Source organism: Quercus robur, chromosome 8, assembly GCF_932294415.1.
Source record: "Quercus robur chromosome 8, dhQueRobu3.1, whole genome shotgun sequence".
NCBI classification, from domain to species: Eukaryota; Viridiplantae; Streptophyta; class Magnoliopsida; order Fagales; family Fagaceae; genus Quercus; species Quercus robur.
The window spans coordinates 59,745,923-59,763,930 of NC_065541.1; the positions used below are offsets into that span (position 1 = coordinate 59,745,923).

General features: G+C 35.4%; 2 protein-coding genes and 1 non-coding gene across 4 annotated transcripts; 2 read left to right on the forward strand and 1 right to left on the reverse strand.

Moving 5' to 3' along the window:
- The first annotated feature begins 894 nt into the window (after positions 1-894).
- Positions 895-8,475, forward strand: LOC126697364 (protein MAEA homolog). The gene is made up of 7 exons (XM_050394337.1): positions 895-1,456; positions 1,799-1,993; positions 2,682-2,804; positions 4,644-4,829; positions 5,224-5,357; positions 7,885-8,071; positions 8,155-8,475. Exons 1-7 carry the CDS (start codon positions 983-985, stop codon positions 8,254-8,256), a joined length of 1,401 nt encoding a protein of 466 aa, XP_050250294.1. The 5' UTR covers positions 895-982; the 3' UTR covers positions 8,257-8,475.
- Positions 8,476-13,508: 5,033 nt separating this feature from the next.
- Positions 13,509-17,669, reverse strand: LOC126697365 (serine/arginine-rich splicing factor RS2Z32-like). Of its 2 annotated transcripts, none has more exons than XM_050394338.1 (7): positions 17,504-17,669; positions 16,944-17,056; positions 15,742-15,781; positions 15,526-15,621; positions 14,626-14,822; positions 14,447-14,530; positions 13,509-14,180 (listed from the first exon to the last, which is right to left on the reverse strand). In XM_050394338.1, the coding sequence occupies exons 2-7, from the start codon at positions 17,048-17,050 to the stop codon at positions 13,778-13,780; spliced, it is 927 nt and encodes a 308-aa protein (XP_050250295.1). In that variant the 5' UTR covers positions 17,051-17,056; positions 17,504-17,669; the 3' UTR covers positions 13,509-13,777. The 2 variants fall into 2 exon arrangements, with proteins under 2 accessions (XP_050250295.1, XP_050250296.1); XM_050394339.1 differs by having other exon boundaries at positions 15,742-15,991; positions 17,504-17,551.
- A 58-nt stretch (positions 17,670-17,727) lies between these two features.
- On the forward strand, positions 17,728-17,800 carry TRNAF-GAA (transfer RNA phenylalanine (anticodon GAA)). The gene has a single exon. It is a non-coding gene; the product is annotated as a tRNA-Phe (tRNA).
- Positions 17,801-18,008: the final 208 nt, after the last annotated feature.

Here is an 18,008-nt window from a genome sequence, read left to right on the forward strand (position 1 = left end):
CGAATTGTTACACAATAGCTCAAGAGATTGGATTTCAAGTTTTTCACTACATATGGGTATTACTTCCAATAATATTGCTGAGCTAGGTGCAGTTCGCCAAGGACTTCTTTTGGCATGGAATTTGGGTTTCAGATTGATTCATCTTGAAATAGATTCTATGACAGTTCTTTCTTGGTTAACTAATAATAATGATATCCCACCAATTATTAACCCAATATTATGTGACTGCAGGAACCTATGGAGCGCAACTAAACCGTCCAGGTGTATCACATATTTCGTGAAACTAATGGTTGCGTGGATGCTTTAGCGAAGAGGGGAAATCAACAAGTGTCTTTTGGAAACCTATGATACCTCTCCCACTTTTGTATATATGACTTTTGTATGGGATATGAAACATATAAAAACTACTAGAATGTGTAATATAAAGGCTGTAATGCTTGCTGTCATTTGACATTATATAATACTTCCCTTTTTATCCCAAAAAAAAAAATATAACTTTTAACATTTTTTAACATAATATAAAATTAATATTTAAAAAAAAAATTATAATTTTTTTTAATAATGCGATAATTATAATAAGTAAACTGAATGAGAACACAATAACTTTTTTTTTTTCTTTCTCACCTTACAATAAATTATTCTAATGGAGAGAATGCCATATTGCCATATATAGAATATACTAACCCAACCAGACAGGGCAGCCTGACACGCTTCAAATTCAAGTGAAAAAAAAAAAAAAAGTTTCCTATAAAAAAATATATAAAATAAAATAAAAACTCAAAAAAGTAAAACATCAAACTTTATTATAATAATAATAAATAAATAAAAGGTGAAATGAAACATCAGACGGAGGAAACTAGAGGATAAGTTATAAAGTATAAACACCCTTCTAGTTTACCAAAAAAAAAAAAAAAAAAAAACACCCTTCTCGTCCCAGTGGGAAAAATTAAAAACACCGAATAGAAACGCCGTCGTTTTCGTAATGGATCAAATGGATCTTGATCATGATCTTGATGAACCCCTCACAGTGGAAATGGATTCTGATCGTTCGCGCCGTCTTTTCCCAAGGTTCTTTACCAACTACAGCTCGCGCTCTCTCTCTCCAGTTCTCATGGATTCTCTCCCCAACGGCACGCCAACCTCCACAACTACTACCTCCTCCACCGCCACCTCCGCCGCCACAGCCGCCGCGATCCCCACTGCCGCCGCTTCGCCAGCTCCGCCGCCCTCCAAGCTGGCACACCTCACCGAGTCGCTCAAGCTGGAGCACCAGTTCCTGCGGGTCCCGTTCGAGCACTACAAGAAGACGATCCGTGCCAACCACCGCGTCGTCGAGAAGGAAGTCTCCGCCGTTATCTCCGGCGTCTCTGACGCTGTTGACTCTGACGGTTCTAAGGACGACGCCGTTAACCGCCTCACCTCCCTCGTGTCTCGCCTCCAAGGCCTCAAAAGGAAGGTTCGCGATTCGTAACCCTAACCCCTCTCTCTCTCTTGGTGGTTCGCTACTGTCAGATATTGTAAATTCTTAATCAACTGAGCGTAATTTATATACTCTAATTTCGTGATTTTTTTTAAAAAATTTTTCAATTTCTCCAATTAGCAAATTCGGTCATTTCGATTATTCATAACTGTGATTGGTCTCAAATTCTAGAATGCTCTTTGAATTGAATACCACTGGTTTGAGAGATAAGAAGTTGGTTATTAATTGTGTATGCAAAATTTAGCAATTATTATCATTATTCATTTCAATTTTATGAGTTCGCGTGTAGTGATTGTTGTTGTGAATTTGATTGTGAAGTTGGAAGAGGGAAGTCGAGTGGAGAATTTGCAAGCTCAGAGGTGCCGGACACGGCTTGATCATTTGGAGTCTGCAGATGCTGAGAATTTGGCAGATTGGAATAACACGCGCTTGAAGCGGATCCTTGTGGACTACATGTTGAGAATGTCATATTATGACACCGCAGTGAAGCTGGCAGAAAGCAGCAATATAATGGTAATCTATGGTCACTTCACAATGCTTATTTAGGAGTGTTTCTATGATTCGGGCTTGAAGGACTGGGAAAAAGAATATTATTATCTGAAAATGCGTAGTTCTTTTTATAATTTGCAAGGTTAGAGTTGTCATTACATTTTGATGATAATGCACGGGCTGTTTCATGTTAATGTTCATGAAGGAAAATATTTATATCTCCTGTATATAGAAACATATTTCTCTACCCATGAAGTTTGAGAAAGTGAAAGAGAAAACGAAAAGCCCTATTCATTGATACGAGGAACACAAGTTGATGAGTATATCACATGCTTATGATTTCATCTTAGGATAAGTGGAGACTCATTTCCTTTGGATAAGAGTCAAGCAGAAGAAACCTTTCCACTCTTAACATTGTTTGATGAGTCATCTGAGCTTGAATCAGGCTCAACACACACGCATTGTATGTATCACAATAAAGAGGGAAAAAAAAAATCAATGTTCGCATGCTGCAACACCCTATTCTCTATTTCACTTTCTTCACATTCTTCAGGACTATCAAGGTTCATCTGGACAAAACAAGTGCTTGATTGAATATTCTAAGTAAATAGTATTTTCAGGGTTTCAGTGCATACATTGTCATTTCCATGGTAATGTCACTACTGTTATATCTGCTGCTAACTTGAATACTTGATTGATTTTTATCTCTCAGGATCTTGTGGATATTGATGTATTCCAAGAAGCAAAAAAGGTAATTGATGCTCTTGAGAATAAGGAGGTAGCTCCTGCATTAGCTTGGTGTGGTGACAACAGGTCAAGGTTGAAGAAGTCCAAGGTATGTGCTATTCTATTGGCTTTATATGTGTGTGTGTATATATATTTATTTATTTTTAAATTTTATTATTGTTGGTAAGTTACGCATTCAATGGGTCTTGAACTGACGACTTCACCCTCCACCCAGCACTTATAAGGGAAGGAGGTGCTAGTTGAGTTAAACTCATTGGTGGCTTTCTTTAATGACTGGTGGATTAATGAGTTTGCTAAGACTGTTTGTTACTTCCTCTGCTTGCTAAGAAAAAGTCTGTCAGTTAATTGGATTGCTAAACATGGAAATGTTTTCTTGATAGAAATTGTGTAACTTCTGTCGCTCCGAGTTGCTTTGTCTTTTATAATTCTTCCTTTTATTCACTGTAGCACAAATCTTTAATTTTCTACTCTGTCAGTTTCCACTTCTTGTTCCTGTACTTGAGATGGTTCTGTTTGCTCTGTTGAAGGCTGCTGTTTCAGCATAATGAGTCATGCTTTTCTATGGATGGATCTATTTTGAATCTCAGCTTATTTTCATGCATGGCATTTTCATTTATTTTATCATTCTGTTCATTGCATGTCATACCAAACCTTCTCTGATATACTTTCTCAAGTAAAACCTTGTTTGGACTTTTGAAAGGATTTTAGCTTGAGATATGTTCATTTATTCACCATGACATCTTAAACATGTATACATAGTGAGGGAATTTTTGCTTGGGAAACTGGAGGAGAGAATGCGGCAAGAGAAAAGTTTTTGTTAGTGAACAAGTTTGAAATAAGTAAATGTTATCACTTTTGGGGGGCCGATAGTTTGAGATATGTGTGTTAATATCACTATGACATCTTAAACATGCATTTATTTGAATATAGTGATTGAAACTTTGCTTGAAAAATTGGAGGGAGACAATATGTAAAGGAGAAAGATTGTCATTAATAAATGACTTACAAAAAGGGTAAATGGTATGACTTTTGAGAGGCCTATGGCTTGAGATGTATCCATTCATTTTACCATGACATCTTAAACATGCATTTCCTCAAATATAGTGAGTGAAATTTTACTTGAGAAATTGGAAGGAGAGAATGTGTAAAGGAGAAAGATTTCCATTGATGAATGAGTTTAAACAATGTAACTGGTATGAATAGAGGTTTCCAATATCAACTAGTAATGAAAACTCTAAACTATCTCAATCAAATTCATTTTGAAGATTTGAATGCTTTGTTGTGCAAGTCCGGTGCTTCTACAAGTACCATTATATTGTTAAATTGCACCTTTACCTCTCATCAAGGCTACTCATTTTGTTGTTTACAAACTTTTTATTTATTTTTATATTTTTTATTATATTGGTAAGTTACACATGCAACCAATGGATCTCCAACCCATGACTTCACTCTCCATGCCATTATTATGGAAGTACCAGTTGAGCTAGTGCTCATTTGGGATAGCTTATTTTCATTTGTTTATTTGGCTTAAAAAATTAAGTTGGGCAAAAGTATAGCTGTGCCTAAAAAAAGTGAAGCTTTAAAAAGTTGTACATAAGCCAAATAAGCTTAAAATGGAAAACAGGTTCAATTGGCTACTGACTAATACAAATAGTTTTGAGTGCAAACAAGAGTGGACTTCCATTTCTGGGATAGTTCTAATTACATAAAAAGTGACTTCATAAGGCTCTCAATAACCATGTCTGATTTGATGCCTGGTGGTTGAAATTCATTGATTAGGGTAGGTTTCTATGATACATTGTCTCTGAATTTAGGTGAAAGGAGTAGTTTCATTGTTATAAGTTATGATGGTTCTGATTAAAACTGCAGTTATTACAACGAAATTTTTGTCAGCTTCTTAAATAAAGAAGGCTTTTAATGATGACAGAGCAAGTTTGAATTCCAGTTGAGACTTCAAGAGTTCATAGAGTTAGTACGAGCTGGAAACGAGTTGCGAGCTATAACATATGCCCGAAAGTACCTTGCACCATGGGGTCCCACCGATATGCAAAAATTGCAGAAGTACACTGCAACACTGGCTTTCAAAAGTACTACTGACTGTGCTAGATACAAGGTGAACCTAGTCTCTTTTGGTCTGAACAATGATTTGTGCTTTACTGTAATGGTTTTTCTTCTCTGATACTTTGTAAATCAGCAGGTTGGCAGCACTATTATTTTCCTTTATCTGCTTTCTTTTTGGTTGAAAGTTTTATTAACAACCCCGCCTCCCCCCTCCAGAAAGCCATTGTTAAGTGGTACTTGATTTTATTGGAAAGAGGAACACAATGTACACAGGATGTAGCCATAAGGAAGCCTAAACAATTACAGTACTATACCCCCTCTGCATGAACTCTTTGGCCTACACCTCTATGTTACGTTCTTTGATGGCTGTTTGAGTGGTATTGTTTTGATATTTGGAGCTGATATAGGGTGCACTTACTCATTTGATTCTCTCTCTCTCTCTCTAGGTTTTATTTGAACCAAAGCAATGGGATATCCTGGTGGACCAATTTAAACAGGAATTCTGCAAATTATATGGCATGACACTTGAACCTTTGCTGACTATTTATCTGCAAGCAGGCTTGTCTGCCCTAAAAACTCCGTATCCTTACACAATGTGCCATCTAATATATTTGTTTTTTGTGTGCATCTACCTACCAAGCATCTAGTAACTTAATTATCATCAAACTTAGAACATAAACCTTAAAGGATTAAATAGCAAGCACATTTTCTCAAACTTGTTTATGGTAAAAGGATCATGAGATAATCTTGAACATTTCCATCTTATCAACTTGTTCTTTATATGGGTATAGACAACTAGACAACTAATCAGGTCGGCCACATGTGTTTTTCTGTCATTTTATCCTATCTAAAACCATATTGTTTATCACTTCTTTACATGTCATCTTTTGGTACTTCTACTAGTGTTATTTAAGGTCTTCATCTACCTCTTTTCATGCACCTGACTTGAATTGAATCACTTTTCCTTACTGGAGCATATCTTTAAACGAGTTTCCTCATTTTGTGTCGTGCCTATTTTTTGTATTGCCACTTATCCATCTAATAACATTCTCATTTCAATGTTGCATAGTGTAGTTGGTCTTACAGCAGTCTTGTAAACTTTCACTTTAATTTAATAGATATTTTACATTCACACACTATTCCTAATGTGGAGATATTATTTTATACACCTGGTGTATTACACCTCTCTCTCATATAAATGTGTGTCCCATGTATGGGATTCAAGTATATAATCCACATTTATTTGAGAGGAAGGTGTAGTACATTGGGTATACTAAATAATTTCACATTTATATGTTCCTTCATTTCATAGGTATATTAAAAAGACAAAAATATTTTGTAAAACAGCTCTAAAAGCATTTAGTTGTAATCTTGTCATTGGCAACCAATGAACTCTAGCTCAATTAGCACCTAATTCGTAGATGCATTAGGTTCATGTGTTATATATATATTAAAAATCTTGTCATTAGCAGATCCAACATGCAGATCATTTTTGTTTTGCCTCTTTTATTTTGTTTTATTTTAAATTTTTATAATAGAGTGTGAGTAAAAGTAGAGCAGGTTACAGAGAGATGGAAAAGTTATTTTGATGAACTTTTTAATGGAAACAATATAAAAAATTGGAGCGATTTGGGTAACCCAATGGAGGCTTAGCATTAAATCTACATCTCTTAGTACTAATGAAATGATGGATGGACTCACTAAATTGATTCAAGAGGAAGTCCCTAAATGTGAGCTTTTTGCGGATGATATAGTTTTAGCAGATGAAACTAGAAGTGAAGTTAGCGCTAAGTTAGAAATTTGGCAAGGCGCACCAGAATTTAAAGGCTTTTGATTAAGTAAGACTAAAATAGAGTACATGGAATGTAAGTTTAGTAAAAGTGGAAACATAAATGAAGGAGGGGTAAGACATGATGGCCAAGAGATACTAAAGAGTAACAACTTTCTATATCTTGGGTCATAAAGATGGAGAGATTGAAGAGGATGTGAATCATAGGATAAGAGTAGGGTGGATGAGATGGAAAGGTGCATCAAGAGTATTGTGCGAACTTAAAATACCTATTAAGTTAAATAAAAAATATTATAAGATTGCTATACAACCAGCTATGCTCTATGGTATTACTTGTTAAGAAGCAACATATTCATAAAATGAGTATAACTGAAATGAAAATGTTATGATGGATAAGTGGAAATACACAAAAAGATAGGATTTGAAATGAGGAAATTTGCTTAAAGATAAGGGTATCCCCTATTGATGAAAAGATGAGGGAAAGTTGATTGAGATGGTTTGGTTATGTTCAAAAGGAGCGACTAATACACAGGTAAGAAAGAGTGTGTTTATCCAAGTTAAAGGAACGAAAAAAGGTAGAGGAAGTGCCCTTAGAAGTGCCCCTTAAGTTGCTTTTCTTTTTCTTTCTTCTGTTGTTGTTGTTTGCTGTTTTTTTTTGTTCACCATCATGAACACCTGTATTGGCTGTTTGCATTTTTTCATGTTGAATAAAAGTCTTATTACTTATCAAAAAAAAGAGAAAAAAGGTAAGAGGAAGACCAAAAATCACTTTAGTAATAAAAAATGACATGTCAATTAAGGAAGTAATATAGTGTGTGACTTTAGTAGAATAGAATGGAGGAAAAGAACACATGTGGCCGACCTTAACTAATCTATCAGGATCCGTAGTTGATCCCAAAATTTTGGAACTAAGGTTTTGTTGTTTTTGCTTTTATTTTTAGTTTTTTTTTTTTAATGAAGTTTAGCAAAAAAACTAAAGATACAAAATCTGACCATTTGATGGTTTAGTATCCGTACTTCATTTTTATTTACATTTAGAACTCAAGGGTGAATTGTAGAACTTCAATGGTAACAATTATGCAGTTGGCAAATCAAGCTCTGAGGTGGTCTTAAAATGTTTCTCTGCTATTTCTCATGTTAACTTAAGACATGTATAGAATTTTATCCAAAATAAATAAAGTAATCTGATTAACCAATAATGAAGGTTTTCTACCATCTGGCATTCGGGTACTTCTCTTTCACTTTTTTGCAGGTCTGCGTAGAAGAGATGCTGTTGTATTTAGAATGTTCTTTTGCCTTGACCTAATCCCTAATCCAGATACTGTTATGAAGATGATTGTACCAAAGAAGACCCTTTGTCACAGGATAGTTTCCGGAAACTAGCATTGCCATTACCATACTCTAAGCAGCATCACTCAAAGCTTGTTTGCTACATAACTAAAGAGCTGATGGACACAGAGAACCCTCCCCAAGTTTTGCCTAATGGCTATGTCTACAGCACTAAGGTTCCTGTTATTCTTGTATTAAGCAAGTAGTACAACTTTATATTATTATTATTCTGACTTTCTTTTTTCCTTTGGCTTGGCAGGCTCTTGAAGAAATGTCTAGGAAGAATAACGGTAAAATCACCTGTCCAAGGACAGGTTTGATCTGCAACTACACAGATCTGGTTAAGGCATATATATCATAAGACTGCATGGTGGCCTCAGTGCCTGTGGCTGTATGCAGTTTTAATTCATCTTCTGTAGATAGGGCTCCTTCCTGAAAGAACACAGCAAAGTTCCTCATCAACATTTCCTATGCCTATATTTGGGTCTGGTGTTGGGGACATGTACATATGCAAAAATGCTTAACAGTTTCAGTTCGAATGTTTTAAATCTGCATGAATTAAATATTTATTATTTCTTAACCTATATTCTTAAGGCACTAATCAACAATATCATTATTTCTTAAATTGGTAGCAATTAATCAGCTTTGCCTCATAATAATGTTGTTTTGCATGGGTATAGTAGGTGACGGCCATTAGTTTAATTGAAAGCAAGATGTGCATAATCTGGACCCCAAAAATATACTCTTCTTTTGAACTTTCCCAAAACATAAAATCCTGATATGCTCAATTCCATATTACTCATCTCTTGCAAAGAACAGAACAGAACTTGGGAATGATATGCCAAGTTGCCAACAATTTTTCACCCATTCGAGGCTAGTCCTGGGATTTTAAATTTTAACTGATTACGTTTAAACTTGAAACCACTGTCCTATGAATTTGCATTTGAAAAGCCATATGCCCAAATCCATTACTCTCATGTATACATATCCTTTCAGAGCACTGAACCTTACATGGTTAGCATACTATAAATCAGCATGATCTGAAGCTGATTTTAATCATAGTATGCTGGTGACATTTTGTGACGGTGAATGTACTGATGATGGTCAGGGTTATGGTTTATAAAGATGGTTTCTTTCATTGAGGAGAGGACAATTGTAACGTTCACATGAAAACTGCATAGCAAGTATCGCTACACTGCAACTCAACTCCAACGACCATGATCTGGACGAGAACAACACATTTGCACTATAAAAAGCTCCCATTCCAGAAAACTAGTATCGTCTGTCACAGATAAACCCAGCATTGCTATGACAGGCGTTACCATCACAGTTCTGAACTAAGCTGTAAGATAGCCAAAAAAGCTTGAGCTAAGCTTGGCTTGATGTGTCCCATGCCCTTTGGAATAAAGAATTTCCTTAGGCATACGTCTCATATTCTCCTGACATGTCCTTTGGATTCATATTGGGATTCTTGAAAAGCAAAAGAAAAATAAAGGAATCCTCATACTTTGATCTTGTCATGATTACTTTGGTCTTGCCATGCTTCTTCCGACAAAGTCTGAACATGATAAGTTGAAGAAAATGACAAAAATTTTCAGTTGATTTTAAGTCAAAAAGTGGGAAAAACACTGTTCACTTTTATTGTTCACAGATTACTGTTCACGGATTACTATTCACAGATTACTATTCATGGATTACTATTCACTGACACTGTTCGAAGTGGATTAGGTATCCTATTCCCAATAAGAATGACCTGGTCCATAGGTTGAGTGAAGTTGTGGTATTTTCCAAATTCGACATGAAATCTGGGTTCTGGCAAATCCAAATTAGTGAGAATGATAGGTACAAAACTGCTTTTACCACTCCTTTTGGACATTATGAGTGGAATGTTATGCCATTTGGTCTTAAGAATGCCCCTAGTGAATTTCAAAATATCATGAATGATATTTTTAACTCCTTCAGTCATTTCACCATTGTTTATATTGATGATGTTCTTGTTTACTCTAGTTCTATTGATGAGCACTGGAAACATTTGTATTCGTTTCTGGATACTATCAAAAGAAATGGTCTTGTTGTCTCTACAAAGAAAATTAAATTGTTTCAAACAAAAATTCGTTTCCTTGGCTATGACATCTTTGAAGGACAGATTCGTCCTATTGATAGAGCCATCCAATTTGCTGATAAGTTTCCTGATGTTATCACTGATAAAACACAGCTCCGAAGATTTATTGGGTCATTAAATTATGTTGCTGATTTCTACAAGGATATGAGGAAACAATGCAAACCCTTGTTTGACCGGTTAAAAAGTAATCCATCTCCTTGGTCTGATATTCATACTTCCCTTGTTAAGCAAATCAAATCTCATGTTAAGACATTGCCTTGTCTTGGTATTCTTACTGTTGGTGCTTTCAAAATTGTTGAAACCGATGCCTCTGACATTGGTTATGGTGGTATTCTAAAACAAAGAGTTTCTCCTGAGTCACCTGAACAAATTGTTCGTTTTTATTCTGGGATTTGGAATAATGCACAGTTAAATTATAGTACTATTAAAAAAGAGATTTTATCTATAGTACTATGCATTTCAAAATTTCAAAGTGATTTGTTAAACCAAAAGTTTTTGTGATGTATTGATTGCAAAAGTGCTAAATATGTTATTGAAAAAGATGTTGAAAATATTGCTTCAAAACATATTTTTGCTAGATGGCAAGCTATTTTAAGCGTTTTTTATTTCGATATTGAATATATTAAAGAATCCCAAAATACTATTCCTGATTTCCTTACCTATGTCACAATGGCAAGTAGAAGACCCAAAGATAATCATCCTGCTGAAACCTCCAAACAAATTGTTAAAAAAGAACCTGCTTCTCCTCTTGAAATTACTAATCGTTTCACCACCCTAGGAACCATCCCTAGGACTAATTACTCCATTGTTCTTGCCTCGTCCTATGAACCTTATGCCATAACCCCTGTTAACCAAACTATTAGAACTGCTTTTCCCAGAAATTCCTATAACCCTCAATACATCAAAAAACAATATTTCCAAAACTTGTTTTATATTGAACCCAACAAAGTCTCCATTTTTTATCCTCTTAGACTTGCTAAAAGTTATTTTCCTCCAATGTTTCACTAGATTCCTGAGCACAGAGAAAAGAATTTACAGTATTATTCTGATCTTCTGCATCATGAAAAATCTGTTATTATTAACACCATTTCTGACAAGATTGACACCTCCAAAATTATTTACCATAGTGTTTACATGGTCAATTTTATTTCTGAAGAAAAATGGGGCTCTTCCCCTAATTCTACTAGAACAATGCCCACTTCCCCCATTCCCTATTCATATTATGATTATATCACTGCTTGGTCTAGATTCATGCTGCACCAGAATGAAAACATGTCTCATTCCTGGTTTGTTAACTTTGATAAAAGTTTCACTGGTTGTTTACCTCTTTGGTTCAACCGTTGGTGGACCTAGTTTGGCCCTATTGCTGAAATATTTCTTGAGCCATTGCTTGATGCTTTCGAATGTTTCAAGAAATTTTATCGGTGTGATGCTCATGGAGCTAAATTTCCTGCTTTGCTTCACTTTGTTAAGCACTATAAAATACCTTGGATATTAAAATGGCAATATGAAAAAGAATGTGATGTTCTCTCAAGACATTGGTATGTAAAATGGTGGGGCAAATTTCCTCACACTCAACGTATTATTGCTACTATTTCCAGAGAATTTTCATCTACTGCTGTTCTCCCCATGGCCAAGGATCATTCCCCAGTTCAAACCCCTGTCCATGCTGATGCTTCCTCTTCTTCTTCCATCAAGAATGCTAAGCCTCTAGCAAAGAATAAGAGCTCCCCTATTGACGATTTAAGAAAAAATCCTGATGCTCTTCTGGCTTTACTCAAATGGGCAGAAGAAGCTATTGTCAATCAAGGAAAATCCAAAGCCTCCTCTGAAGAATCTGTTGCCCACAACTCTTATTTCCCTTATGGCCAGGAACTGTTCGGACATGATGAGGATAACACTCCAGATCTTCAAGAAGATTGATCTTATTTGTCTGGCTTGCACAAAGGCCAAAAATGCTACAATGTTTACTTACTGGTCAAATTCCACAATTGTTTTCCACCTCTGATGATGATGTTCTGAAAAGAAGATTCCTCATGTTTCCTGCTGAAAAGAAAGATTCTCCATGATTTCAAGGCTTTTGGTCACACCAAAATCACTTTGGCAAGCATTTACTGTTCACTGCACTGTTCACTATTCATTTTTACTATTCATTATACTATTCGCTCAGATATTTTGCCTATTTAAGGGGGGTTGTCCCTTACGTTTAAAACAGAATTCTACTTAGGATTTTCTCTTTGGAACTTCTTCCTCTTAGAAGCCTTTCTCTAGAGAGAATTCCTTGCTCCTATTACCTTGTTCCTACTATCACTATTTCCTTACAAAACCTTGTAACTAGGACTAGTTCAAGCTTTGTAATTGTTAACATGTACTGTTGAGATCCTGTATTCACTAGTACTGTAAGTGTTTATTCTACTTTCAATAACAAGTTTCAGTTTTGTGTTCATTATTCTACTTGTTGCTACTGCCACCTTGGACGGATTACCGCCATAACGGACGGTTTTAAATTGCTTTTATTTACTTTGAATTATTTTCATATATACTGTTTGGCTGGTTCTACCGTCTTACTATTGTTTTTACTTTTTAAGTTATTTACTTACATTCACTATATTACACTGTGCTTCCGTCTCTTCCCTTCAGTTATGCGTCCCCTTTCTCCTTTATGGTATCAGAAGCTCAAGCTTAATATTAAGCTCAAACTCAAGCTCAGGGCAAGCTTTTGAGCTTAAGATCTAAGAAAATTACATTATCAAATGCTTAAATATCTAAAATAAAAAATAATAATATACTCATTTTATCATGTGTCTAATCCTATTTATGATTAGCCATTATTCAAATTAAAATTTTACATAATTAAATTCATCTATTCATCCTTCTTTGTCTATAGCTTTAACAATTGTTTAAAATACAATTTTTACATGCACTTTCGATGATGAAGAATTAGAAAAATACTGAATTGTAACTATTATGAGTGAAAAAATACTAACATGTTTCATGACTTTACATTAGATGATTGATGGGGAAAAATCATATGTGGAACACTTCATTTATTTATTTATTTTTAAATGTAACTAAAGTTTAAAATGGTTTTTGGTGAGTCTATAGGGAAGGAAAAAAAATTAAAGTAATGAATGATGATCCCATGTTGGCCATATCATTATTAAGATACGTATAATAAGTATATTTAGCTAATAATTATAAACTTATAAATAAGTCTATACTTGAATTGTTTTATATCATGCCTTATGGCAAAGGAACTTGTTCGTGAACAAATTTTTTTACTTGGGCTTGACTTGTTTATTAAACAAACTTAAAACTAAGGTTCAAGCTTGGCTTATTTATAAATAAACAAACATGAACGAGGCTTTTATCGAACCGAGTCCAAGTTGTTCATGATCGGCTTGGTTCATTTACAACCCTTATTCACAGTTAAACCACAGGAGAGTATTTGACTCTTTTAAAATGACAAAACTGCGCCTACAAGAAAGCCATGTCTTAAGTTGCACGAGAAATAATATAAATTAACACAAGGTACAGTTTAGATCACTGGTTCTGTTCCAAATAGCACTTATGTCCGGTAAAAGTTCAGAAATTTTCAAACAGCTATAAAGAATTTGGGATAATAATTATCCATACAGCGTAGAAGAAACGTTTTCAAAGACGTCAAAGGTTTTAAGTAGATTTCTGTTACTTAAAACGTTCTGTTCTACGTGGACTAACCTCAGGTTTTAAGTTGGTTTTTGTCACTTAAAAACTGCTTTTAAGTTGACTCACTGCCTCTTGGAGAACCATGATTGTCGTCATCATCAACGGGGCTCCTGTTGTCCCGATGGATAGGACTAGGGCTGCCACTGCGGCCATTTTCTTCAGCAGGACTCCTATAGCTCCTACCCCGGGGGCTTTCTCCATCAGCATCATCAATAGGACTTTTGCTCTTTCCCCTGGGGCTCCCACTGTAGTCAGACCCATTGGCCTGCCTGCCATCCCTTGGCGATGGGCTGCCTCTCTTTTGTGGGCTCCTATCATCAGGTGTAGGACTACGCCTCCTACCTTTAGATGGTGGTGGTGAACCCCTGTGTCGTTTCGGGCTACGGCTGTCATGGGGGCTTCTTGATCTTCTATCAACTTGTTCAAGGCTTCGTTCTCTCTTCAAGGGAGATCGACTGAGAAAAAAGAAGAAAAAAACATGATTAATAAATGAAACAAGCAAGGAAACACATTTAAAATGTAAGGCAAATGCTGAATATTATGTTTCCAGGTTCTTGCAAACTATACCAAAATATGAAAAAAGAATCTACAGATACACATATAAACACAACAGCAGAGAATTTTCATTTGTCATGATAGTTGACACGATGCAACATAAGTGGTAATCTGCACGTTAAAGTCAGAAACTCATAACAAGTAAAAAGGATTACGAAAAACAAACCTATAACTACGGTCCCTGCTGTAACTACGACTTCGACTTCTGCCACGACGAGGACTTGGTGACCTTGAGTAGCTCCGCCCACGTCTGCACCAAAAAACTAAAGCTCAACAAACAACTCAAGAAATATAATACCGAAAAAGGAAGAAAGCCTGCAACACAGAGAGAGAGAGGGGGGGTACCTAAGTTTTTTAGGACTATTCTTACAATTTCTTTCTATGTGGCCCCGTTCCCCACACCGATAACACTTATTCTTCCAGTCCCCAGCTTTGCAATCACGAGCCCAATGACCATCAATTCCACAATTAAAACAGCGTCCTGATCCTGGAGGAGGACCTCTCCCAAGATACTCACGAGATCCACCAGGACCACGTGGCCCCTAAATGCAAATCAGAATACCCTTAGAATTGTGATAAAATATACCTTTAACAATCTCCTTTAGAAATCATGAAGGAAGGATAGCAAACATCAAAAACTATGAACGGTAGGTTTTAAAATATCCAGACAGGCAGGTAAGATGGTAAAAAGCAGAAACATGCTACACTGTTCTGGCTGATTAGGCCATCAATTTTAAAAGAAAAAATATTCTAAATTAATACATTTTCAATTTTCTTCTAAAATCATTTATTAATTGAAATTTTTCTTCAGCTTTTTGAATTTGTAAACTACTTACAGGAATCAATAGTTGGAACCACCATCAAACATAAATGACCTTTACAACAATTTCAATGAGTAATTAACAAACACACACACACACACACACATATATGCAGAAACAGAAAATAATTTAAATATTTTCAATAAGCTAGCAGAAAGTTGGATGCTGCACTTTACATGGATCATGAAAACAAATTGCAGGAAAATAAACTTCCATGTGACATAATCATTCAAAATTCTTACCAAAAGGGATTAAACCATGATAATGACAGAGCAAAAAATTATAATAATATTAAAATAAAATAAAAACTTTTTTTTAATAACTAAAACCACCAAAAAAAAAAAAAAAATTTGCAACAAGAAAAACAGAAAATATACCCAAGGAACATATACAAAATACCATGAGAGAAATTGCACTAACTTACCCCTTTAGCAAATTCTACAATGATGCGACTCCCATCAACATCCCGATTATTAAGATTATATATTGCATCTTCAGCATCTCGAGGATCACTAAATTCCTGTGATCAAAAGCAATGGAAAAGAGAAGATCATATCTGCAAAACATGTATAATATAGCACAGACATGAAACAAACCAAATTGCATGACAGGGGGAAAAACAAAGAATTGGAGTACATACAACAAAGGCGAAGTCGCGCTTCATATCCACATCGCGTACTCTGCGTAAACGGGTGCCAGAAACAGTAAGGCCATCAAGACACAAGTATCGAAGGGTAGACACTTCCGCCCCTCACAGATGAACTAAACACCACTTTGAGATTGTTGCCATTTCCATAAAAACACGCAATAACAATATAGAAAGACTCGCCAAATCCACCAAGATTCACCCTCTCACCATAGACCTCCAGGTTAGGCAAAAGCCAAGGAACCTTCAAGAAGATCATTTGAGTTAAACCATACAAAGACACGTGGAGGGCTACAACGTTCTCACGCAGATATTTAAAAATTGAACATTTAAATGTCAAGCACAAAAGGGCTTTTCGTGCTTGGCAAACTCCTCATTCCCCCCCCCCCCTCACACCCCCCCCCCCCCCCCCCACACACCCAGCCACCCTATACCCCATGCCCATATCCCCCATTAACCCACAAAAATATCTCCTCTTTGGTAATCTGTTTCATTGGGCTCGTATATGGGTTGTACGAATTGAATTTCTTTATCTGAATTCTTAGTCTCTATTTCCTTTAGTTCCTGATTATATTGTATTTGTTTCTTGTTCAGAGTGTTCACCATCGTGAACATGATGTTCAATTTTTTTCAATAAAAGTCTTATTACCTATTAAAAAAAAAAAAAAAAACCCCACAAAAAATTTAAATATAAGGGTACTTTAAGTTTTGTTCCATAAGTTCCCCAAGTAAATGCATTTGGCCAATAAAACCAATAAGCCACATGGCAGTGCTGCATTTACGAGTAAGTCACATGGTTGAATTTAGTTAGGGAAACTAAGGTTTAGCACTTAAGCAACTATACCTAATTTTTACCCTAAACCCTAAATATAAAACCGCACACGGCCACCAAAAAAAAAATTCACATTTCTTCATAATATACGGCAATGAGGAATGAATTAAAACACTTATCCAAAAAAAAAAGGTAAGAAATACAAACAGTCACATTCGTCCCACAAATTCTAAAATTTTCAACATAAGGTGTAAATGTAATATAAGTTATAAACTTCAAGAACTAAAAGTAAAGAAACCCAAGCACATAACGCATACAAGGTTCTCACAAAAATTTAACATGTTAAAATAAACAACATTAAATAAACATGATTTCCACAAAATTATATTAAAAATAAATAGAAGGCAAAATATTGGGGATATACCTTCCATATCTGCTAAAAATATCGTCAAGATCGCGTGACCTTGTCCGCGAAGACAAGCGTCCGACATAGAGACGCGAACCACCGTAGCGGTCATCATACCGAGGCATTTTCACCTACAGTAAAATATACATAATACACATTTACACACATATATACTACTTTCTCGATAATAATTTTGTCAATTAACTCATAGCTGCATGTTCACACACACAAAAATACATACATGTACAAATTCAATACACACCAAACCAAAAAACAATATTCACAATTCACAATTGCAGCAAAACGTGAAATAAAAACTTCGCAGAAGCTCACTCGATGAAAGAAGTATAATTTTCGTACATAAATGAGCAAAAATTTCACACACACACACACACACATATATATATATATAATTGTAAAAATTTTGGGATAGAGGAAAATCAGATCTAAAATATTCAATTGGTTATGTAAAGAAATGAGCTTAGAAGAAGAGGTTTTTTTTTTTTTTTTTTTTTTTGAGGATCAGCTAAGAAGAAGAGGTAAAAGCTTAAGGAATAGCTGAGAGAGAGAGCGCGTACCTGAAGAAAACGAAGATTCAAAACCCTAGATTTGTTTCGTACAGAGAGAGAGAGAGAGAGAGGGAGGCCGAGATTTTCTCTTCTTGTATTTATAGAGGGAAAGGAACGTTGTACTTGTGATGTTTCTGTGGATAAGTCTGAGTGTGTCGGCTGTAGCTACCTGTTGTTTTGGAATGAGAAATAGTTTATGAATAAATTGATTAAATTCAATGCCTGTACGCATAGCGGGGATAGCTCAGTTGGGAGAGCGTCAGACTGAAGATCTGAAGGTCGCGTGTTCGATCCACGCTCACCGCAAATGATTATTTTTTTAATTAATTTTTTAAATCGATGCTGTAAAGTTCTTTTGGGTTTTTAGTAGGTCCTACTCCAACCATAAGGGCATAAAAATATATTTCTCTTTTCTTTTTAAGTTTTTTTAATTTTTTCCAAACTTCATCCAATAATTTTAGTAGGTCCTACTTCATCCAATAATTTTGAATCAGTTTTTTTTTTTTTTTTTTTA